At 35.3% G+C, this 25,445-nt stretch overlaps 3 protein-coding genes and 1 non-coding gene across 5 annotated transcripts; 3 read left to right on the top strand and 1 right to left on the bottom strand.

Moving 5' to 3' along the window:
* Nucleotides 1–2,087: 2,087 nt before the first annotated feature.
* LOC143433644 (ATPase family AAA domain-containing protein 2-like) lies at nt 2,088–7,490 on the top strand. Its single transcript, XM_076911087.1, has 11 exons — nt 2,088–2,257; nt 2,342–2,490; nt 3,075–3,344; nt 3,424–3,615; nt 4,378–4,559; nt 5,117–5,303; nt 5,477–5,662; nt 5,885–6,020; nt 6,109–6,207; nt 6,658–6,750; nt 6,839–7,490. The coding sequence occupies exons 1-11, from the start codon at nt 2,104–2,106 to the stop codon at nt 7,150–7,152; spliced, it is 1,962 nt and encodes a 653-aa protein (XP_076767202.1). The 5' UTR covers nt 2,088–2,103; the 3' UTR covers nt 7,153–7,490.
* A 1,241-nt stretch (nt 7,491–8,731) lies between these two features.
* Nucleotides 8,732–25,363, top strand: LOC143422225 (uncharacterized). 2 transcript variants are annotated; one of them, XM_076892715.1, is made up of 19 exons: nt 8,732–8,860; nt 15,775–15,842; nt 16,808–17,027; nt 17,108–17,324; nt 18,513–18,683; nt 19,581–19,652; nt 19,723–19,812; nt 20,078–20,185; nt 20,273–20,380; nt 20,622–20,826; nt 22,289–22,504; nt 22,573–22,760; nt 22,840–23,010; nt 23,125–23,322; nt 23,449–23,650; nt 23,874–23,975; nt 24,755–24,922; nt 25,008–25,076; nt 25,150–25,363. In XM_076892715.1, exons 2-19 carry the CDS (start codon nt 15,794–15,796, stop codon nt 25,266–25,268), a joined length of 2,673 nt encoding a protein of 890 aa, XP_076748830.1. In that variant the 5' UTR covers nt 8,732–8,860; nt 15,775–15,793; the 3' UTR covers nt 25,269–25,363. The 2 variants fall into 2 exon arrangements, with proteins under 2 accessions (XP_076748830.1, XP_076748831.1); XM_076892716.1 differs by lacking the exon at nt 23,874–23,975 and adding an exon at nt 24,366–24,467.
* Nucleotides 10,351–14,712, bottom strand: LOC143422226 (uncharacterized). Its single transcript, XM_076892717.1, has 3 exons — nt 14,617–14,712; nt 13,597–14,167; nt 10,351–12,590 (listed from the first exon to the last, which is right to left on the bottom strand). Exon 3 carries the CDS (start codon nt 12,568–12,570, stop codon nt 10,474–10,476), a length of 2,097 nt encoding a protein of 698 aa, XP_076748832.1. The 5' UTR covers nt 12,571–12,590; nt 13,597–14,167; nt 14,617–14,712; the 3' UTR covers nt 10,351–10,473.
* Trnar-acg (transfer RNA arginine (anticodon ACG)) lies at nt 15,080–15,152 on the top strand. Its single transcript has one exon. It is a non-coding gene; the product is annotated as a tRNA-Arg (tRNA).
* Nucleotides 25,364–25,445: the final 82 nt, after the last annotated feature.

Genomic DNA, 25,445 nt, shown 5'->3' on the forward strand with positions numbered 1-25,445 from the left:
TACACTGACAAATTGATCTAGAAGTATATTACTTCAAGATTGTCAATAGAAGATTATTACTTATATCAGCAAAGCTTACTTTATAGGTGTAAATGTAGTACAAATCTTCATATTTGTAAATGTCCAATATGTCTTCCTTTTATTCTAATATAAAACTCATATCTGTAAATTATATATTGACATAATACATTGAAATAATGTATTTCCAAGTCAATTTCTCTGTTTACATTTAATGTGTTGTGATGAGCTTTACTCACAATATTGAACATTTGTAAACGTAAATGTTTGTTTTACATCAAAGAGATTGTTTTTTTATCTATGTGACGAAACATTTATTATTTCTTTTAGCGAATATTATAAGGTCTTGGATTTTTTTTATTAAGAACTTGTATATAAGTGTTACAAAAGAAATTTAAAATGTTAAATGTTGGCTGTAATAATGCTTCTAACTTCTACAGAATTAAAAATAATTTAAGCAGTTCTTGAAATCTGTTTAAAATTTTCATACAATGGTTGACATGAATTTGGATAGTTTTCATTAGTTGCAGTTAATTCAACGATATAGCATTCACAGAATAAGTTTTTATTTAATTCACGCATGCCTATCAAATAGATATTGCTGATATTTGCCAAAGAATTTGTATAATATTTTACCGATAAAAATTCATATATGCGTAAACTTGAATAAATAGCAAATGTTACAGAGAAAAATTACTTATAATTGATGCAGGTAAACAGAGAAATATTAATTGAACCACTGTGACTTTTCTGTTTCCATTGTTATATTTTACATTCCACTTTATGATAAAAAAAAAGGAAATACGAAACGTGTAATTATTCCAATAATAATTTCTGGTGCTATTTTTTTATATGCTGTCATCTCTGTATCACCAAGAATAATGCAAAAAAAGAAAAACTGTGTAATTATATGTACATTGTATTAATCGAGGAGGTTCTCGCAACCACTGCCGTTTGAACTAACTACTCTATAATTACTTTGCTAAAATATTCAGATAATAAAAGATTGTAACGCTACTGTTTACAAAGAACATATTGAACTACGAGTTCAACGAAACCGTAGATTGAACTTGTTTATAGGCAATATGATCTTTAGTTGACAGTAGTTCGGAACGTATGGAGCAGATGTGTAGAGGGTTTAGGAAACAAAGCAAAAGAGCATACACTGCCTTATTTATTTTACCATACAAGTAATACGTTTTATTGTCATTCATTGTAGCATAATAAATTGAAGTTTCGTAATCTAACGATTCTCCCTATATTTGTTATCCGTTCACCCCGCAATCGCTAATGCATTTTCACTTCTCCATTATATTTCACGATGCATTAAAGACTAAATATCGTGGAACGTAAAAATACATTTTCAGAGTTGTGTTCTACTTGCTTTAAAACAACATTTTATAGTAATATCTTTTACGTATCAATATTTGTATTTATGTTAAATGTAAAAAGAAAATTTACTGTATACTTTTGTGAATGAGATATTTTAAACAAAGAAGACTATACTGAATATTTTGCATATCTCATAAATAATACAAATTTACCTTTCGTAGTCTTCTTCCATTTATATCATTAGCTTTATAAAGCATTATTAGAAGATTTTCTTTCTGTATACGTACACGATGTGTTTTTATCCTAACTTTTATTTTTTTAAATTTGAGCATTTGTATCCAGCTGAAACCAAGCTTTTTAAATCGAAACTTTAGTTTTAGAAAACGGGAAATAATATCTACCCTACTGGTAGAGAAATGTAACGATCAGTTACTGCATACGTACATTAATCAGAACCACACGAATATTGCTTCGAAGTGACTGACAACGGTTCGTATGTTTCGCTGGGATCGTATCGACGAAACGTCCAAAATAATGAAATTACAATTGTGAATCTAAACGCTACGTAAAAATTCCCGTGAAATTCCCAGAGACACACGATGCATGTGTACGATCGACGATGTTAGTAGTCGAAGCGGATTTCGCCCGTCGAAAAGTCAAGGTGGAAGTATATAATATTGGGACAGTGTTAAGCGAGAATACTTTCGCCGGTTATGCAAGATAAAAGTTCAAGTGTCAACCTCGTCGCGAATTATGTCCGGCACGAAGGATTTCTCTTGCATCGGAGGATTGGAAAAGCATATCCGTATTGTGAAAGAAACAGTTCTGTTCCCGCTCATGTACGGTGATATTTACGCCAAATTCAACTTGAAACCGCCAAGGGGTTTGCTCTTTCACGGGCCACCTGGTAAAATAAAGCGTTCTACGGTTCGTAATTAAATGGGACCGCGTTCGAAATGAGATTTTCGATACGATCATCTCTGTTTCATAGGCACCGGGAAGACATTGGTGGCTAGCGCTTTGGCATCGGAGTGCAGCAACACCGAACGAAAGGTTTCTTTCATATCTCGCAAGGGTTCTGATTGCCTTAGCAAATGGGTCGGCGAGAGCGAGCTAAAGCTTCAGAAGATATTCTCTTTAGTTAATACAATCCCTCCGCTTTTATTCTATTAACTCGTCGATCCTTATGCACTGTTCCGGTTAATTTGATCCGAAATTTTTAACAAGATGTCAACTTTACTACATGAAATTCTTCTCGATGCTATTTGATACTAACACTATTCGAGGAATTTATTAAACAAATAAAAATGTACCTAGTATTTAGTCTACTTCGTATCTAAATACTGACCAAAAGAGTTTAAAATACTAACCAGTAAAATCAGTGGCGGTTCGCGTATAGACACTGTGGAACTGCAGTACATATATTAAGCTTAATGTCAGTAGACATCCTCCAGTTTATGAAAAAGATACAACAATCTTTGTATGGAACTGTGCAATACCTCCAATAATTTCCGCCACGTGCCGCCACTGAATAAAATACCAGTCAATTTAATCTCAACAGCATAAAACAAATATTTAAACAGTGCATAAGGGTAACTCATTTCAACTTTCCTTTTCCATAATTTATATCACTCGATTATTGGCCATTAGCAATGTCCGAAAACATGTGCTTTAAAAATGCCCACCTTCGTGAATTGGATTTACAGTGATATTTGGTATTTCAGGCTCAACAATCGAAGCCCTGCATAATCTTCTTCGACGAAGTTGACGGCCTGGCACCAGTAAGATCCAGCCGGCAAGACTTTGTACACGCCAGCATTGTCTCCACTCTCTTGGCCTTGATGGACGGCTTAGAGAACAATTCAGAGATCATAGTAATTGGAGCGACGAACAGAATCGATGCCATAGATCCAGCTTTAAGAAGACCCGGCCGATTCGATAGAGAATTATATTTTCCATTGCCGTGTTACAACGCGAGAAAAGAAATACTCTCGGTACTTTGATCACGGAGAAGCATTTTTCTAGCCCGTTCTTTTTTTCTAAATGGAATAAGAAGGATAGACTTGATAATAGGTTCATATAAAAAGTTGGAAACAGAAACCACCGCAGAAATTTCTGGCGTATCTGGCGTCGAGAACGGTCGGATTTTGCGGAAGCGATTTACAAGCCCTTTGCGCGGAGGCTGTTATGTGCTGCGTCCGACGGAATTATCCGGAGATATACACGTCCAAGGCGAAATATCAAATTAACGAGCGGCATCTCAAAGTAACACGAATTAGATTTCTCTACGAATTCTGGGGAAAGAAAAATTTGTTCGCCTTCATTAATAAAGTGTAACACTTATAAATGCTATGATTCAAAGTTGATCAATTTTAACAAATGTATATTAATCCAGAGAGTTTGCTACTTCGTATGAAAGTATTGATACAGATATAACTTAAGGCTCGTGAAAGTTCTGATACAGAATTAATTAATTTAGATTTTTATAAAATAAGGTTATAAAGTTTTAATTCTATTTTATTCGAAGCATTGTTTTCTAATCTGCTCGAAGGTAGTATAGGAAGATTGAGAAAGTCTCAGGTTTAATCATTCTGAAATATAGATCAAGATATTCAAATCAGTATACGTTCACTGTATTCGCTATACCATAATGTAACTAGTTTATTTGCCATAGGCGATATATTTAATCGAGCTATCAAGGTACGATTGCTACTCCAGGGCTGTAATATCTAATCGCATAATAGAACGTGCAATGTGCTCATTTTTAAATACGCATACGAGTGGCGAAAGAAATCATGAAAATCATAAATTACTTTACAGATGATATTATATTCTTAACAATATATTTAAAACATTTCTATCTAGGATAATTTCTTGTCACTAAGAAATTACATCTATAAAGTATCAATTTATGCATAATGTAAATAACCGCTTGAATCATAATTTTTTTTTGCATTTCAAATTGCATTAAAACCAGTCTGCAATTAACTTATATGAATTTTCTGTTTTGTTCACGTCATGTAATAGGTTGAGAAGCATGATTTCTTGAGGGCACAACAGAATATCGTTCCAGCATCGCATCGTGTTTCAGTCGCACCCGTGAAGTCTTTGTCGTTCAAGATTCAGCCTCTGCTCCAAGACAATTTATCGGGCATTCTGTCACAACTCGACATTCTTTGCCCGGCAGGAATGTTGATCTGCGATACCATGTAAGCATCGCTTTAGATACCATTTAATGAAACAATTAATGGGCTTTTAACAATAATCTTGTCAAATTGCAAATGTTTGTCACTGTAAGATATTCACCAGAACGACTGGAAAGTTGTCAATCATATTTAACGCTTGCAATATATGATGCTAATTTATAAAAAAAGAATCTGCTGTAATCAGAGGTTGAATATTTTTATATATTTATATTTTCTACATTTTTCTTCAATTCTTTAATTCATGTCATTACGTTATAACATTGTCTCTAAACAATTTGTCCATAGTAATAATTAATTTCTACTTCATCCACTAAAGTGGAGAAATTGTAATTGTTTTTCATCAAAAGATTTCCATAGGAAATCCAATATAATAGGAAAAACCTAAGTATAAAATTTATAACAAATTTACCATCCTCTAAAGTTAAAAGGTTTTATGATCTTATTAAACTATACAGTTTGACCATGCTCTAAACCGTTCAATTCTTGACCAGCATAAAAATACGTTTTACGATGAGTTTTCACGGTTGTTACACTATGAAAAGCTGTAGAATTTTTTACAGCACTGGTCGAGCCGCATCCAGGTCAAACAGTTGTCCCAGGATTTTATTGTGCGGGGACGATGACTCCCATACTCGTCATCTGGGACCAGCGTTACTTCATACATTGGAACATTTACCTTGCCATCTGTTAGACGTTACAACGTTGTTCGAGGAAACAGGAAGGGCTGCCGAGGAAGCGATCATTCAGGTAAACACGTCTAACACGATCAAAATTGTGATAAGCACCAATTGGAAAAACGTGATACTTGGCAACTTTTTATTTATATTTCTTCCATCTTTTACCTCCTTTACTATAATGTTCATACTCTATTTATAACTTAATACGTTATGCGATTTGTGTTTCTACCGATTAAATAACAGAAAATGAAAATGGCTCGTCGGAGTTTACCATCGCTGCTTTACATTCCCGACATCTTATCTTGGTGGGAATTGGTAGATGAAGCTGCACGCGTTGTTTTCACATCTTTAATGCAGGGTCTAGATCGATCAGTGTACATGTTGATTCTGGCTACAGCGAATTGCTCGCGAGAAGATGTACCAGCAGATGTAAGAAAAGTCGCAGTTACTAGTTCGAGTGGTAACGATGGGTTTTTCAAATTTAATTGAAAGGGTTTTTTTCAAACTAAAAGGAATACAAGTATAATTAAAATTGATTGCAAATTTGAAGGTGAAATGTTTTAAAATGATTACATATGGGACACGTATTAAATTTTGACAATATAATAGTGGAAACTGTTGGCATATAATTTCATTTTATTCGATGATCAGATCGCGTGTTTGTTCAACGATCATCAAGGCGAAGTGTTCGAAGTTACGTCCCCTGGAGAGCAACAACGTAAACTGTTTTTCAAGCAATTATTTGCTCATTCGGCGTGCGATCTCGAATCTAATCAATCTTCACAAGGTATAACGTTTTTTTTAACTGTAAGACAATCTTCATTCATAGTTATATAATAACGAATATTCCAAGATATATATAATTGTCAAATTAGTTGATTTCGAGCTAATTCTCAACCCGAAGAAAACAAAGGAGGTAGGAAGGAGGCGAAAACTAACCAGACAAACTGAATCCAGAGAGAGTCCTCCACCGCGTAAGTGAATAATTTTTTACTTATCTCATTAACACTTTGAGTACTCCAAATTCGGTAAATATATAATACAACTATTGCTCGTTAAGCATTAGGCTATTGTCTAGTACTAATTGCCATTTAAATATGTGTATTAACGAAACATTAGTGGTTTAGAAGAAAGGATCAAAATTTTGTACGAAATTTATTTAAAATTTAATTATTTCGTGCATCGACTGAAGTTAGTGTGATGCGTTATTTCATAAAGTAAATATCTCTTCTTGTTTCGTATCAGAACTGAATCCGTATCTAATGAAAGCTCTGTAAACACTTAACGTGAGTTGCAAACACTTAACACGAGATCTGAATTAACAAAACAATTAGCTATTAATGTAATTCAGATAGAGTTGACATGATGACATGATCAAACTGTCAAAAAAAATTCATTATACATTAATAACATCAATACGACAGAAGAGACGCCATCTTCCCGAAGAAGTAAGCTCAAAGCTCGCAACAAAATTTGTACTGTGCGGTCAGCTCACATGATGAGTAATTCCAAGTCAAGTAAAAAAATATTTATACTTTCATTTATCCGTCACTATTTATCATAGGTAACAAACTCGTAAGAAATAAAATTTCGTTTCTGCTTCAGAAATTAATGTTAAAAGGAAGAATAGCGCGTCAGGCGAAGGTCCGCCAGCAAAACGTACAAAGAATTCACCAAATAATTTATCCGCATCCAGTAACGAAAAATTAACAGATTCTCAAACGGAAGAATTGCTTCGCAAGATAGTCGAAGCGACGGAAGAGTGGCCATGTCACGAACTAGAAAGTCTGTTCGCGTCCCTCGAGTTAACTCTTGAGAAGAACGAAGAAGATTTATGCTCAACGGTGGTAGAATGTCTGGAACAGTTTAAAGAAATAAGAAAGATAAAGGTACACGTGAAGAAGGAGGAAGAAGATTGAATTTTTATCATTATAGCGGTGTCCACGGTGCTTTGTAACGTGAAATATCGTCGCTACTCAACTGTATATCCTTTCGCTCCCTGATCTGTAATTTCCAGTCGTTCATCGCCGTGAACTACCTTCGTAACTAGCACCTGCTCAAATCTGGACGTACTTCGTAAAACAAAATTAACGAATGTATGGTGTTACGAGATCACTGTGAATTTTATTAATAATTTATGATATTCCTGGTTTAATTCGTCATCATAATTATTTTTCGTTGTATGCGTATGTTGCATGTTTAAATATTTGGTAATACAATGTGTATTTAACATGTACAATATATGCACATTTGGACAAACAACTGGTTAAACAAAATCGTTTCCTGTTTTTCGATAAATATCTTTTATACATGTAATAGTCTTTGTTGGAATGGTAAAAAACTGGAACTGTGATATCCTGATAAAGTTCATACAGAAATGTAACTTTCATTGTAAGATTATGCGTGGGTTTGTAACTGGATATCATCCCGAGATATCGAAACTTCCTGAATACAAGTGAGGCGAGTTTAATTATTACATAGGCTTTTCACAACGCGAGATCTTTCTAATGTATTAGAACGATCTTGTTGCACAACAAAGAAAGTGTTTAAATTCATGCGGTTTAGTGGAGAATTACTTTCTCCGCTCTGATAACGTGTATTGAACACTAAATGTGACGGTAGTAATAAAAACAGTAACGCCTTTATTATATAAAGTCGAATAACAGTAATAACAATCAGTTGCTTCATTAAGCTGTTATTTTATGAAAGCTTAAAAGTTTTATTGTATGAAACCGTAGGCACATAATTGCACAATGGACGTTGCCACATCCAAAAAACCGTATCGTACTTATACTGTTCTTTTATTAGTTGAAGGGGTTGCAAACTTTGATTAACGGTACGTAGAGAACTTACTGTTCTGCATGGTACTCGATTTCTAGATTATAGTCATTAATTCCCCCTCTGTATATTGAGTCACCGTTAAAGTACCTTCTTTTAAACGTTCAATAATGTGTAATTTACTTAGCATTCAGTACTACTTTTTCCAAGCTAAGTAGGACATAGGACGTTTTAAAGTTTTTTTATTATTCATGATTGGAATCGTATCTTTTCGTGCTCACAAAAAAATGTGACCACGATTTATTTAGCGATTATTTAGCACGAAACTAGACACACTGTTCATAGTTATTTTCTTCGATGTTGTAAAGTCCGTAGGCCTGTTCAACTTATGAAGGACCCCAATACGAAGTTTTCCTCGAGACTTGGAAAATGAAAATCAGTGATCTCGCAAAGCTGCAGAGTTCACAGGATCCTTTTTTTTGCACGCACACATGTTAATTCACGATCAGCAGTAATTGTCGCTCCTCCTCGATGACGGAAGCTGGCAAGCAAGATCGAATCTCCTTGAAGGGAGGTGGAGAGAGAGACAGGCCACGCGGTTCTCCAGGGCTTATCAGTTTGTGCCGGGCAGCCGCGCAATGCGTTGCTTCGTCTTGCAGTTTAATTGTGCCTTCGACATTACGCGTAACACATATTGAACCTTTCACGGAATATATATATGCTGGCCCGTTGACTTCCGCTGATCGAGCACCAACTATCGGAAGCGATACGCTCTTCGATCCAGCCAAAGACTTCTCGGGTACGTCGCGCTTGAAACGCGACCGGAAGAAGCATCTTCAGAACAAGCCGGTAACACGTGGACTGTCGCGCATGTCGAAAACTTTAGCAAACCACTTGCACTGAAACACTGAATGATTACGTGCGACTAGACCAACTTGCTGATGTAGCTTTCGGGGGGGGATTCTTCCACAGAAATTTTAAACAAATATTTTTCATTTTTCGTACACACGTTAGTTGATTAGTTCTCATAAACCTCTTGTTTTTTTTATACCACAGCCCATTTCTATAATGTACTCTTGCAATTTTACAGAAAGTACATGATAATTTTGGTGTGTTGCCATAGCTAAATTTCATTAGCATGTCTTCCTTCTTTTTTTAAATACATCTAAAATGTATTATCATCGATAATATTTTCAATTTTCATGTACTTTTTGAGTACATCGAAGAAACATACCAATTTTATAGTTTTCATAACTATAAAGATGGAGGAATTTGTAAAAGGGCTCACGAATATTATAAAACACGTGTATCGATTGTCAATCGTTACGGTTCAGTATTGTTGCCGATTACTGTGCCTGCATTTGAATTACATTCTCCCTTCGTCGTATCGAAGGTAATAGACGGCACATTATTACATCTGAAACATTAAATCACTGCCTTTACTGCACTCCAGCAAATGATACTTTTCCCTTAGCCATACATAACGTCGATAGATAAACGAGATTTCACACAACTTTTCCAACCATTTGTTTCATTCAATTAGTTGGGTTGATTTTCTTTCCCCAAGTAGAAGATCATGTATTTTTCAATTATATAAAAAATCCCAATTTTTTGTTTCTAAGTATTTATTACAAAAGAGTACAAAACTAACAGTATAATAACCGCATTCAATATAAAATAAAACGTAACAAAATTTAGTAAATGTTACATTATCAAAGCGTATAGTGTATATTTTAAGTAGATACCATATAAAAGAGGTAAGAGAAATAATATATCTATATCATCCGTTTACTTTGTAAACAATCTGATACTCCAAACTAAATAAATAATACTTCTTTTAATGTACATACAACATAAACACATCTTTTTTCACAGTATTACAATATTTTGGCAACAATAATACTATGCAATATTCGTATGCAAAGTGCAGCATTAAACCATGATGCCTTTTTGATAAAGACTGAACTATTCACCACAGGACTTTGTCGCTAGTGGCCTATGAGTCAACGCGAGAGAGGGAAGGGATGCTCTAAATTTTCGCACAAAAATGATAACATAATTTAATCAATTATTAAAATCTTATATATAAAAATTTCTAAAAAAATTAGAAATTATTGTTTATATTGGACATCAAGTCTTTCATTTCCTGACATGATTCTACGGAAATGTGCCCAATATTGTCACTAATTCTTGCGGTCTAATATTTCTTCTAACGTCTGAAAGTTCTTGTAACGTTACGTCCACTGTTTCTCCTGTTAATACATAAATAAATGCAAATATCATCAATTTGCTGTCAGCAATTATTGTACGCGCCAAATAAATCTCAAGGTTTCCTAAACATATTTTCATATTTCCAAGCATATTATTCAGAAAACGTATCAACCATTGACACGATTTCTCGCAGTCCGACATCGCTCGCATAAGACTATACTCATCATCCACTGGGCGCATTGTTTCCATTGCTATTCATCGGTGTCGTTGACTAGATCTATTACGGTTGGTCTATTACTCCTATTTTCCATTCCGATGGAACACGGGACAAGAAAACGACTAACAGGTTCTTGAATATTTTCATCATTATTGTTTATCTCAAATACCTCGTTGTAATAATTAATGCCATAATGTTGTAACACTTCGGCTGGAATGTCAATAGTCTTGCCGCACATCATTAAGTTCTCCTTCACGTTATCCGACGTACACATTGTCACCCTGCCGCTGTAACTTTGGAGTTTCGTAACATGCTCCTCTGTGTTCGGAAAGGATTTTTCTCCAGTTACATTTCTAGCGACGTTATATTCGGAGTTTGGTTCAACCATAATCCTTTTCTTTTTCTTGACAAAATCGTCGTACGTGTCGTTACTCTTCGAGCTACCTTTCGTATTTCGTTTTCTTTTCTTTAAACATTCGATAGTTTCCTCCTTATCCTGTAAGTACCAGTCTTGTCCTTCTATCTTTTTCATGTCTCTGATGGCGTCGCGAATTAGCAGCTCTTGTTCGACGCGAGTTGGAGACTCGTGATTGATTTCCGCACTGGTGCTACCCCTCCTGACGATCCGTAACACTTCTTGTATCTCGCTATCGGGACTAATTTCGGCATTACAAGTAGAGCTTTTTACCGTTTGCTGCTCTTCTTCCTCTTGCAGTTGTTGCTCTTGTTCTTGTTGGTGTTTCTTTTGTTTTTTATGCTGTTCCTCTTGCAATGGTGCTGATTGTATAGTTAATTTGAGTGGTGAACTTGTAACATCTTTGTTTGGTACAATGATTGGTAAAATTACTGGCACTATTACTTGTACCATGCTAGAAATTAAATTTTCTGATGCACAATTTACTGTTTCATTTATATTTCGTTTGCATTCTGCTTGTATTTCGTTTTCGTTAATATCTTTTTCCTTTTCATTTTTATCACTATCTTTTGAGCAAAATTGTACGTTCCGTTCTAGCAAATCATCGGCATCCCTTGCCGAGGAATTAATACCATCACCCTTATTATTACAGTCCAAAATCGGCAGTTTCAACGTTTCAGTGCACTGCGAATTACAGCAGGTTTCATTAAACATTAAAGCATTTTGTATATGTGTCGGAGAAAATTTGTTTAAATTATTGATTCGAATATCATTTTGCTCTCGTAAATTGCACTCTTTATTTGCAACCGTTGAATCTGATTGAAGAGGTATTGCATTCGATGAAACGTGATGAATGGCGCAGTAGTTTTCATTTATGGCCGTAGTGCGTGATTCCTTCGGTCTGTTCGACACGTGATTTCCCTCCTGCGCTATACTTTCCTCGAATAACGTTTGCTTACTCGCTGCAATGTTGCTAACCACATATTGATTGGGGCTGTTTACTACGTGCACAGACGAGTTACAACATTGGTAAGGACTTTTACCGAACACTGGAGGATCAATACAAGAAACCATATCCTCACGTTCATCCTTGCCTATAATTAATTCGATTCCACGACACACTTCAGTTTGTGTACACGTGTCGACACCAGTCCCCTTCAAATGTTTCCGTTTCACCGATGTCTTAGCAACGATTTCGTTACCTATTCTCAGAGTTAAACGTAATTTCTTATGTAATTTCGTTGCAACATTTTTACTAGACGTAACTTTTGTACGGTCGAGAGGCTTGGGAATTGTTTTCCACCTGTCGATTTTGTTACCTGCACATTGTTTATCTTCGACAGTTGTGGAATTAGTTTTTCTGTCTGTTTGATGTTTTAACACATAATGCACATTCAGGTCGGTTTCACATTTAAAACACTTATCGCATAGTTCACACATCGACCCCAAGATAACAACGTTGCAATCGCGTAACGTCACACCATTGGGAATATTAATTTTTTTAATTCTATAACCACCATTTGGCATTCTATATTCGTACGTAAACCTCCTCATTTGGAGACCTAAACAGCGAAAAAAGTCTTCCTTTCCGTTTATTTTCGATACGTCGACATCGCGCGGACATGGAAAATTGTTTTCACCATGCTTGAGTGTCCTCAACGAATATCTGCTTGGATCGCCGGTATTGTGATAGTCCCGCTGTACATGTGGCGCCATCTTCTAAAGGTCACGGACCCCTATAAGTGTAGAATTCTAAAATGAGACTAATACTTATTTTCCAAATTATTATAATTCTATAAAAATATGGTAAATCCATACATTTTTCATTACAATGATATTGTATTAATATTAATTTAGAGACTTATTTGCAAGACTTTCGACAATTTATAATATACGTATGTTCAAATGAAGTTGAATATACAAAATGTCTAGTACATAAGTTTTCACACATAAATCTTAGAAAGATGAAAACTAGTAACTAACAAATAAGTTTTTACATAAATTTTGGTACAACAATCTACCAAAATAGTATTTTGAAGTACGTTTTGTTAAACAATGTTAAAAAATATACTATAAAGAGAACCACTACTTTCCCTTGTTTTTTACATTTCTGCCCTTCTTTCTCTTGGCATTAAGTTCTTCGCGATTATTAAATTGTATTTTAGTTCTAGTATCTCTCCATATAACGATTAATTATACAGTTAATTATTAATATTTGAAAAATATAAGAAAAATATATGATCCATATGACTAATAAAAAAAAACTGTAAACTTTTAGTTGAAGTTAATATCCATTATATCTGCATATATCTCTCATAATAATATACATTATTATACGATATTTATATTTTATCTAGAATCATAAAAAACATTTAGTTATATTAAATAGACAGTGGCAATAATATTACATTCTTTATGTTATGTGACTTGATATTATTTCATAAGAAAGTAATCATTCACATTTAAAATTAAGGATAAAATAATTAAAATGATTATTATAATTCCTTTAATATTTCTGTTGTATGCACGATTTTATTAGCTTTGATTTTGAAAATAAATTATTAATATTGAAGCCAAATAAATATAAAATTATATTATAACTTTCATTAACATTGTAAGCACACAAATATAAAGAATTATGTTACATACTTTTACAAATATAAAACAACTCGACTGAATACAGACTCATTCCCTTACTATAGTTCAAAATATTAAGCAGTATATTAAAGTTCTAGTACTTACCAGAGAAGTAGCTGATCACAATATACGTTTTCATTTGGTACGATATCTCCTCTTCTCATTATATTTAGTTATTAGGAAAAGCTAAAATATTCGTTACGAAATGTAGGGAACTATATTAAGTCTATGAGGTACTTAAATAACGTAAGCAACCAAAGTTGCATCAGATGATGCAATTCCAGTGTTGTCGAATGTGTATCTTATCCCTACTATTACGACTATAATGTCCTCTTATAAACTACAATTATAACAAAAATTAATTTGAACTGATAGAAGAAAATATGGAAATGCAAGTTATAATTTTTTCCCTTCAATTCAATACGACGTAACACAGAAAACTGAAACTTTGGTAGATCCAACAACGCAGTATGGCAACGCCACGTAGTCGTAGTCAAGTAATCCGATAAGACCCATGAGGTTCGACCAATAGAAAGCAAGGTTATATGAAGCAGAACCAATCCGCATCATTCTTTTGTTCGGTGTGCCCTCACTTACACTACAACGCAGCTGACTACGCAGTATTTATCTTGCCGGCAACGGCAAAGAATTTCTGACATGGTCGTACTGTTGCCTCCTTGACCAAAAACAAACCGCATCTTAATTCAATGTCTGCTTAACCACATGCAAAAAAACTATGCAAATTTAATAAAATACCGTTTATATCCGTATGTTCTATAATATACTGACATCATTAGTTCAAAATATAAAATGTGACATGTTTATTGACTACATAATGTTTAATTTAAGATGGAACGAAATGAAATTTTGGCCTATACACGTATTTACATTACATAAATTCATTTCACGTCCTTGTATTTGTACATTAAAAAGTACAAGTGTATATATAATTCCAAAACCTCATCATCATGGTATAAATCTATAAATATTAAGATATATATTGAGTATTCTGTAATATAAATTATAAAAGAAAACATTTTAGTTCCTGGATATCAGATTTTCTCAAATTATATTCCCTGTATTTGAAAAGCAGATGCACATTATACATACAATCGTATTACCAACTTGTATCAGCTTGAATGATTGATAACCACTGAGAATATGCGTGCCAGACTAAACATGCTGCACCAGAAACACTTGTCCAGAATATGCATGATATACAGAAGTTTGTTGAGATTCTTTTACAGAACAAGCAAGCTTAGTACAATACATCACTGTAAATATCATATTACGTAACAAACTAATTATATTTAACTTTATATCAGTATTTATGACTTACACTGTAATAGTAGTACCTGTTTAAAGATTAACTTGGATATTATACTGTATAAAATGTAATTCGAACTAATAGACACGATTACATAAGTTAATTTATCGATCATTTATTTTGACGAAGATTTCTGCTTTTGATATTTTATAAATACAAGAAAACGTATAACCTTATAAAATGAGATTATTTAATAAGTTAAAAAAATGGTGAATTATTATTTTTAGAATTATGTAGAAAATAAAATATCGTAAACCATGTGGTCCTGTGGCGCAACGGATAACGCGTCTGACTACGGATCAGAAGATTCCAGGTTCGAATCCTGGCAGGATCGATATGAATTTTTTTAGTCCAATATTACTTTTTGTACAGAATTGTAAATGAAATATTAATACATACGAATCAAACTCAAATCTATATATACGTATGTATATTATTACTGATTGAATTAGATATTGGTTGAAACATTTGCTTCTTTGTCAAAATAACTGATGGAAAAAATTAATCAGAAAATTTGCTGAATATTATTATGCTTTTACATCAAACAAAACACATGTGCAAATATAATAAATTCAACTTGATTTGGAAGAATTGTTAATATACATTAACCTCCCACGAGGTACATTTTTTTAGAAACATCTAAGTTCCAGGGCTATATATACACATAGTATAATGCATAAAACACAATACAGTAATCGAAACACAATACAGTAGCCTAAAAGAATCGATAACATTAATTGAATTGCACTTTTTCCCGACGTTAACATGGAGTTCCATCCACCAGTACTTTAACGGAAGCTACTACTTTAAGTATGAAGTGATACGACATAATTTAGACTTTAAATAATAAATTCAAATAGAACAGATAATGATTTAATAAAGTTTTTTAATTTGTGGATTAAGTTGGGTATTTTATTATAGTATTTATTTTATATATATGCGCTTCTTTTTTGTAGGACTTATTCGGATCTGCGAATGTACTTCTCAATATGGATACTCGTGCTGGTGCAGTTCACATATACACGTAAGTTTTTTACCTTTTTTTTATTGGTAATACAATGAACACAAAGAAGAACATGTGTTACATTGATAATTGCTGTTGAAATTTATATTGCGATGACTGTTTAATAATGCTTAAATAAAACTTAAGTTAGCAAAAAAATGAAACTTTTATTACCAACGACTATTAAACAGAAAGTTATACAAATTAATTATCTACTATTTTGGAAATCCCTGGTTAGATATCGTCACCTCTAAAACATCTAGAAGTGAGTCAACAGCTGTCTCGTTTTCTACCTGTGTAACAATTATGACCTGTGTAATATTTATAATATGACTCACAGAAGAAGGAATATAATCAGCACTAGACCCCAATTCTGAAAACAGATGTTAGTACCCAAGTTTTACACGCGAAGGTAATTCCCATGTAGCAACACGTAAAGTAGTACACGAATTGACACATACAATGTGTAGAATGTGAAAAATGTTTCTTTTCGCTTTCTTTTATGAGCAATACTCGAAATCTAATTGGTAGCGTTCATTACGTGAAAATTGAAAATCATGCGAAAGCTATAGATCCTTCGTTAATTAAAGGAAAAGTGTAATTGTTGCGCTGCCTTTAGACGATGTTTGTGTTCAATTTATACGATCGTGAGAATGGATACATTGACACCATGTGATCGGAATGACTCAAGCTGAAATTTATTGGGTTGCGTAACAATAGGGCATTTCTTTCTAGTAATGTCATCATACTGTCATTTCGCAGGCACCCAGCTCTCTCATGCAGATTATCGCGCTTCTTTATTCCTTTTCCACCTTCTGTTATTTTAATTATATAGACAGAGTGCATTAAGTTCACTTAAAGAAAAACGACGTTCTCTAATATTAATTATTGCTGCTATATTTATTGTCAATATTTATTTTATTACTATTGCCAATAATCATTTATCTGATGGAATGATCGAGACATGTTATATTGAACTTCTGTAGAATTCACACTTGGCGAGGAAGCACTTTTAGATTCCCCGCGTGGTCTATGCGAGGATTACAAACGGGGCGAGGACGATCTTCAGACGTTCGACTTCATCAGCAAGTTGAAACTAGATCTTCTCGACATGCATTACGCTGGTGTGACACGAGTCAGAGGTAGCAATCGCATGCAAACCGCCTATAGATTGGAGAAAGACACCGACGTCACAATGCCAACCAAGTACGATTTATCAATTTATTTTCCTCGATCAACAGCCTTTAACATTTTCGAAAAATGCTCTACCTTTTATTGTTCGTCAGAACTATACTCCCGAACGGTTTGCCAGAGGAATTCAGCGCAGCCTGCACATTCAGAACCAGAAAACTGCCAAAGTATACTTGGCACATTATCAGAATTGTCGACGTGGAAAACGAGCCCCAGTTTTTAATCGCAATGAACCCAAAAAGTCAGGCTTTGGACTTGTCCGTGATAGGCAAAACGGGAGAACTGCAAACGCTTTCATTCGCAGCTGATCGTGTGAGTAAGATATAGCTTCTGCATTTGACATCATCAGATTAGTTTTCGAAAAAGACAATACGAGACTAATGTTACCCTAAGAATATTTACATATTTTCAACAATAATTTACATTTAGTTTATGTTAGATGTTAGACACACTTCCACCTTATAAGAGAAGAGGAATTCATAGAATAGGGGAACTCATTCCAGTTTTAATGGTATTCTCATTTTAATGTAGATATTGGGTTGGTAAGAAAGTATTTTCGATATCGTTGCAAATTCGATATTTTCGATCGTTATTTAGATATCGTTGCGATTGTTATGAAAGCACATATCTAATGTTCGTTTGTCATGATTCCATTAAGCATTTGAATCTCGTTTATTAAAAACTAATCCATTCATGTTTATTACTTAAAACACATATTATCCTAAATGAATTATACGGATTATAAATATACTAGACAGTAGATAGAAATATCGGTAAGTCATGTGCGTTTTCACTAATCTGCTTGAATGCTGTCATATCGATCCTCGTTTAAGCTGCTGCCTGTTAAGAGTGTCATCGAGGATCTTGCGGTGATTAAAAACGTGTCGCGGCCACGATCGTGGATATATCAGAATGCGATCTCCGCGTTGCCCCATGAAAAGTCGACGCCGCTGTCAAATATCAATCACGAGGCTACGTGGGTGGATGAATTGCACCCTGTCGTCGGAACACGTGGAAATCGTGTCACGAGCCGTTGCGTAAGCCTCGTGCGAAATAGTTTATAGGTTTTTCAGTGTGACCAGAAAGTATACGCGTACACAGTGCGTATAAGATCGGAAAGACTGATGAGAATACCATTCGTCCTGACATTTGTAACGCTTCAAAGAATTCGCATTGCGATGTACATATTTATGTATGTACATACGCTTAACGAACCGAACAAATTCTGAATGTAACAATAGAACAGTATCCCCGACTATATTCTAACTAATCTTTTGATTTTCAGCTAATAATTGGCTCTTGATTCTATGTTTTCGTTTAATGTTTTTATACTTGAGATATCTTCCATTTGTATTTTACTTATGTTTTGTAATTAAGTTTTAAAACTTTCTTGTCTTTGATGTTGAACGAAATTTTGAGAAATGATTCAAATTAACGAAAGCAACGTTAAACTAATTCAATGACAAACATAAGATTGAGTAGAACTTTTGATTAAAGCAGATGTTCGACAAGAACTGGCACAAAATTAATATCGGAGCTTTTAAGGATAAGCTAGTAGTATATATTGACTGCGAACATGTTGGCACACAAGACATGAACCCACGAGGGCCGATCAAAATTGATGGTGAAATCTCTGTATCGAAGACGTCGCACAGCAAGCTCACTGTACCGGTAAGTTACATCGTACGTTCATCTCTGAAATTGTATACATTGTGCAGTAGAAAGAATAGATAACATAACGTTGTCTACAGAAGAAAATATTTAGTTATAATATTATAATTGATGAATTAGTTGATGAATTCTTTAGACTGATCTATTATTTTTAGAAATTCTTATTAGTTCCTTTACGTCCTATTAAAAATAGAGAAGTGTCCGAATAGCTCTAAACGGTAATGTAATTAATCTAAGCGTACAACATTATATCATTCATATGGGTTTCTTATGTAACTACATGACCGTGTTACACGAAACGTCGTAATGAACGTTCTTGGAACGGCGGAATGATCTTTTAGATCTTTTAATCTCGACAAATTCAGCGTAGATCGAAAGGCATGCAATGGTAAGGAGTTTGCGCGCGCTAATTTTACATATAATGCTGCGTAACGCATCTGCGGGGGATGTCCAGGCTGGTTCGCGCGAGACAAATGTATCCGTCGCATGCAGCAATTAAGGAGCACTTAATTAATAAACACTTTGTAATGAACGAGGCTAAGTCGTAACTGGGGCAAGTAAGATATAATGGCACACTCGAAGCATAACGCGAACACAAAAACGCGATGACCGTATGATTAGCACAATGTGATAAATACATAAGGAAAGTTTTTTTTTGTGAACAAAGTTTTTACGCTCCATTTCAAAGTTTAAAGTATAGAATGCGAAAAAGAAAAATCAATTGTTTATCGTAAAACTTCTAAGCAGAAAGAAACTCAAGAAAAACTTGCTGAGTTTTTTCTGAAATGCCATTTTCAAATGTAAAGGGTAAAATGCATGTCAAGTACTCAATTTGTCGTACTTTTGCTTCTTCTCTCTTGATGTAATGTTTGCTTGTCCTCGAAAACGTGTCTGTAGATCGATATACAGTGGATGGTCTTAAATTGCGATCCTACGAGACCAGAGAGAGGGACTTGTGAGGAACTACCGGTAAGTCTATATATTTTACACAACTTCGCAATCCATTAAGACCCCACGGTTGTAATTAACGTAATTACAGAAGAGCCTTAGCAGCCCTTTATTACCTCAGAGGAGACCCGGCTGCGAAATTATCTGTCCACAGGGGCCTCCTGGAATTAATGGCACTAATGTAAGTCAGAGCTTCCTTTTATTAATAAACATTCTTCCAGTATTCCACTTCATAGTGACGTATCTATAACTCCTCTTGCATAAAGATAATTTTTTAATATTAAATTCTTAGTTAAGACCGACATCATTATGCCTTCTGTATCTTCTCAAAAACTCTTGCTTCTCTTATTAAAACTACGTGATACAGTAAATATAATATAGTATTTTACTATACGCATATAGAATATAGCCAAATTCCTGGAATTGCTAAAATAGTATTTGTTTAGGGTTTACCCGGCTTAGCAGGATTACCTGGACCGCCTGGACCAATCGGAGAACCTGGCCTGCCTGGTCGACCGGGTTTGTCTGGCCCCCCAGGGGAGCAAGGCAAAATAGTACGTCCTTACAAGCAAATTTAAAATAACATCGTAAGCTATAAGTTATTTATTTGTCTTATAATACATTATTACGGTACTTGCTAGGGACCACAGGGATTTACCGGTGCTCGGGGATTCCCCGGCAATCCAGGTCCTAAAGGTTCAACTGGACCATCTGGGCCACCTGGTCCAAAAGGGGAACGCGGTGAAAGAGTGGGTTTATTATATTATTGAAAGTTATTTTGATGCGTCGCCGTCATCAGAATAAAATAATTGTCGTAATCATATTTATTTAATACCAAACTTACGTATCTGTATTTAGCCAATTGTGTCAGAATCTAGAAGGGAGACACCGTAAAAGACTGAATTCGTTATTTTATTGTAGATCATTTGATGCATCATTCTCGCCAGAATAAATTAATTATGGCATTTACACTGGCATTGTATCATCTAGGGAGACATGGGATTTCCAGGATTGAAAGGAGATCAAGGTTTCACAGGCCCTCGCGGTTATCCAGGTCTTCCAGGTCCACCTGGAAATGTTAGCGATCAGCGTGATATTTTACCAAGATTCATAGGACCACCGGGTCATCCAGGACACCCAGGTCAAAAAGGAGAACGAGGGGAACGTGGTGATAAAGGAAACCAAGGTCAAAAAGGTAATGGCTTATTGTGTACATATTTTTTTAGAGCGCCAACTTTCGAGGATTAATGTGGTCGTGTCAAATGTTAAACGCTGGTGTGAAATGCGATTACTTGGATTTATCCAGTAAGCAATCCCTGAAGTGCTGCGTAAACCTAATTTAATCTCGTTAGAAAATTGCCCGGAATTGTGGGTGTCCACGTGCGCGTGGTGATTCATCGTTGAGCACATCATTCTTCTGCCAGTGAACATAACAATACTTGATTTCCGATATTACCAATAAAAATGCTTTTCTAATATATAAATATAAAATTGATGAATACATATTTATTTTTTGCTTAAAATATATTATATCGTGTAATTCAAACTTTTGCAAAAAATTAACTTTTCGTCGTGATAAGATTCTAATTAGATTTTACCCTGAAGCGCAGTAATAAATAAATCTGATACACTTCGAGTTTGTTAATGCGTTAATTGCAAGAGGCCATTTACACTTTTAAAGAAATAATTCATCCCAATAAACTGTGTCAACAGCCGTACATTTAAAGGTCGAGCACAATTGTTGTAATAGCTTCAACTGTCTAGCCAACATATTTCCACTTATTCTATTTTCTCTCTTTTTTATCTCCTGTTTTAAACCTAAAGGTATGTGTGTATATGTGTGTCTACGTGTGCGTGTGCTCAATCAATAATACTGTCAATATTTATCGATATTAACAATAGAACCATTCGTATTGAAATTTTCGATTACTGAATATTCAACAGTTTTGAAGTATAACTCTTAATATTGATTAGTGATGGCAAATACAAAATATTAAAAATAATATGAAAAATAACTTTGATGTTTCTACACTATTTTACTAGATTGAAAAGATATTATTATTAAATTAAATTAATTGACATTATTCATCATATATTGGACGTTTTTTTAAATTATATATAAACTGTAATTACTATATTCCTAATTAAAAATAAATTATAGTCAGAAATTATAAATGTTTATAATATATTGTTCTCGTGAAGTAGATGTAATTATTGGTAGTTTGAACTTTATTATTTCTACATTTATGCCATAGAGCACAATTATAGAAAGATATAATGCCGATACTTATAAATGGATGGCACGAAAACGAGATATTGTTATGCACATCGACATCGACCTAAATACGACTATTCGAAGTGATTGTAAATCAATTTGTTGCAATCTGTCGCAATACCCGTAAACCCATTCCTTTTATTAATCGCTAAATGTATGTCACTCACATGTACCTAATTCCAGGAGTCAATATCGCTTTATCATTAAATGTTCTATTTTAAACACTTTATAATAAACTAACAATTAATATACATACAAATTAACGATATAGATATTAAAAGTTATTACAAGTGAACATCTACATTTAATTTTTGCAAATAAATAAATTATCTCTAATAGGGAGGTCACCTCAGCATTATACTTATTTGTGTTCGAACCTAAGGTGAACCCGGAGAAAAAGGTTATTCAGGACAAGATGGATTACCTGGACCAGAAGGTAAACCAGGACTTCCTGGATTTCCTGGTGCCAGAGGGACTACCGGGGTTCCGGGAATCCCAGGTCCTCCAGGATTACCAGGTCCACAAGGTAACCCTGGTACTCCAGGACCACCTGGAATTCAGGGTCCAAAAGGAGAAGCTGGAGAACCTGGTCGTGATGGTCCGTAAGTTAAGTAAAAAATGAATGTTTTCCGATAAACGATTAATATATTTCATACCTATGTTTAGGTTTGCCTGGTTCGATAGTAGGTTCAGTGGAACCAGGAGTACCTGGCCCTGAAGGTCCTCCTGGTTTACCTGGAGAAGACGGTCTTCCTGGAATAAAAGGAGAACCTGGCTCTATTGGTGCACCGGGTCCCCCCGGATTACAAGGAAAAAGTGGCCCTCCTGGTTCTCCAGGACCGCCAGGGTTACATGTAAACTCATACTCAGATCTGAATTGAAAGTTGTTTCATTACGCGATGAAATATAAATTTACGTAATTGTTATAATTAGGGATTACGTGGTTTACCTGGAGATCCGGGACCTCCAGGCCCTCGTGGAATTGAAGGGTCTATGGGAAAACCAGGAACATCAGGATTAGATGGAAGCCCTGGAGAGAAAGGTGACAGAGGTCAACAAGGAGAACAAGGACCAGTTGGGCCACGTGGTTTACCTGGAAGCACTGTAAGATTAACTTCTTTCTTTTTCACAAAATTAACAGTACAGTAATGTGTACAGTAACATATGACTCAACTTTTGTAAACGAAGTGTAGAAACTTCGGACATATGCTTTTTTAGGGTGCTCCAGGTTTACCCGGTGTTGCTGGTATTCCAGGATTGGAAGGGCGGCCAGGGTCAGCAGGTCCTCCGGGTCCTCCTGGGCCAGCAGGACCTGCTGGAACAGTTGCAGATATGTTAAACACAAACGATGTGTTAGAAGCTATTGGCAGTCCAGGAGTTAGTGGACCTAGAGGTTTGCCAGGTACCCCAGGATTAGTAAGTGTTTTGAATCGTTATCAAATTAAAATATATTTACTGAATATTCTTTATTATCTAAACGTTCAACAATATTGTTCTGAAATTTCTAATGTTCACATTGTACTGATTACTATTAAAAATTAGCCAGGTGAAAGAGGATCTCCTGGAGAGCGCGGTCCAGAAGGGCAAATAGGACTACCCGGAATGCCAGGAAAGGATGGAGCTCCAGGACTCCAAGGGCCACCGGGACTCAGAGGACAAACGGGAATGCCAGGTGTCCAAGGACCACCAGGCCGTAGTATCACCGATTCAGAAATTCGGGACATATGTGCCAGTGTGCTACGAGGTGGATATTTATTTCTGGGTTATCTTATTGAAAAATATGAAATTAAATATTTTCACAGCAGACTTTAGAAAATGACTATGAAATGACTACAAAGGCGTCTACGTAATAGAAAAGTAGGGACTGTTATATGCAGATACAATACGTTCCTTAGGCGTCACTTATTGTTGGCACAATGTGTATGTAAGAAGGTAATTATTGCTTTTATTGCCACGTATATATACAGAGCAAATGACTGAGCTGGCAGCACTGATGCAAGGTCCACCTGGTCCACCTGGTCGAGGCCGTCCAGGTCGCCCTGGATCACCTGGTCCACAAGGTCGCCCAGGTACACCCCCATGAAAAGGGTTGCCAAATCTATTTGCCTGCATTTGATCCTATAACCGTAGAACAGGATGTTAATTTATGGTGTTTCGTTCATCGAAATCTTAAAATAACATTCTCCCAGAAATCCATGGCAGACGGTGAACCGTCATTGCATAATAATGTCCCTAGCGTTCCTGATAGTCATAGCGAAATATCACAATGGTCATCGTCGTCATCGTTCCTGTCATGAGCTGCTTGAAAGTGCACCTTCATTAGTTAGAATCAACATTCATCAGCGGCGTGATTCATGTACACACATATCCGCTCGATTAACTGCCAATCGATCGGGGATTAACAACTCAGTAGTTGTGTACATGAATAAAGACGATGGAACCTCCTGCATGTGTCACAGAGAGGCTGAAAGAACTAACAGAGGGTCTACAAGGGCCATTCGGGTTGCCGGGGCTGGCCCGACAGGGTCGTCCTGGTCGAGCCGGAACCCAAGGCATCCCAGGTACCTGTACAATATTGAAAACACACTAACATTTTCTCTTCCTATATTCCTTTCCGTAGCGATTTAACAATTTTGCTTTACATTTATTTTATCGCCTTTTGCCGCATAAAAGTTAATTTAGTAAAACAAGCGTTACAAAGAAGATAAATAATATTAAGTAGTTTAAACTAAAGTTGATGAATAATTATTATTGCATGCTTTCAAGATCAAATTGATAATAGATTTTTCTGCTTTAAAATTAATCTATCAAAAATCTATATCTCAAACAATAAAGACTTACTTCTTAGGCGATCCAGGCCCTCCTGGTCTACCCGGAGAACGAGGTTTTGTCGGATTACCGGGACCACAGGGTCCCAGGGGTCCTCAAGGTCCATCTGGTGAACGGGGCGAAAAAGGAGATAGAGGGCCGGAAGGCATTGGTGTGGAAGGACCAATGGGTCCAGTAGGAATGCCTGGTAATGTGTACATATATATAGGTACTTTTCAGACATTACCACTTGATAAATTTATCATTTTCTTTCATGGGGGCTATGCAAATAGGACCACCTGGCAATGATGGCGTCGGATTGCCGGGAAGACAAGGAGAGCGGGGGGAACCAGGCAGGCCAGGTAAAAAAAAAGAACAGTTGCAAACACGTTTTTAAGATCTGCTGCTGGTGTTTTTAGTTTCGTTTATCGACAGGCGTCTCTGGGATGAGAGGTCTACCTGGACCTCAGGGGTTACCAGGATTTTGCGAGCTGTGCAATTATCCGAGTGCCAATTACTTACAATACACTCGTGGCAATGAGAAGGGGCCTTAAATCACTTCCGTACATACTTACTTTGAAATGTACAATCTTTAAACATAAAATGAATAATTAAAAACGATGAACCTTATGCTTGGTAACAGTGAAAAAATCTTTCAAATTATTGCTATATACAAAAATATTTTTCGTTGGCAAAACATATTTACATACTTAAGTAAGATAAATACTCAT

Source organism: Xylocopa sonorina, chromosome 3, assembly GCF_050948175.1.
Source record: "Xylocopa sonorina isolate GNS202 chromosome 3, iyXylSono1_principal, whole genome shotgun sequence".
NCBI classification, from domain to species: domain Eukaryota; kingdom Metazoa; phylum Arthropoda; class Insecta; order Hymenoptera; family Apidae; genus Xylocopa; species Xylocopa sonorina.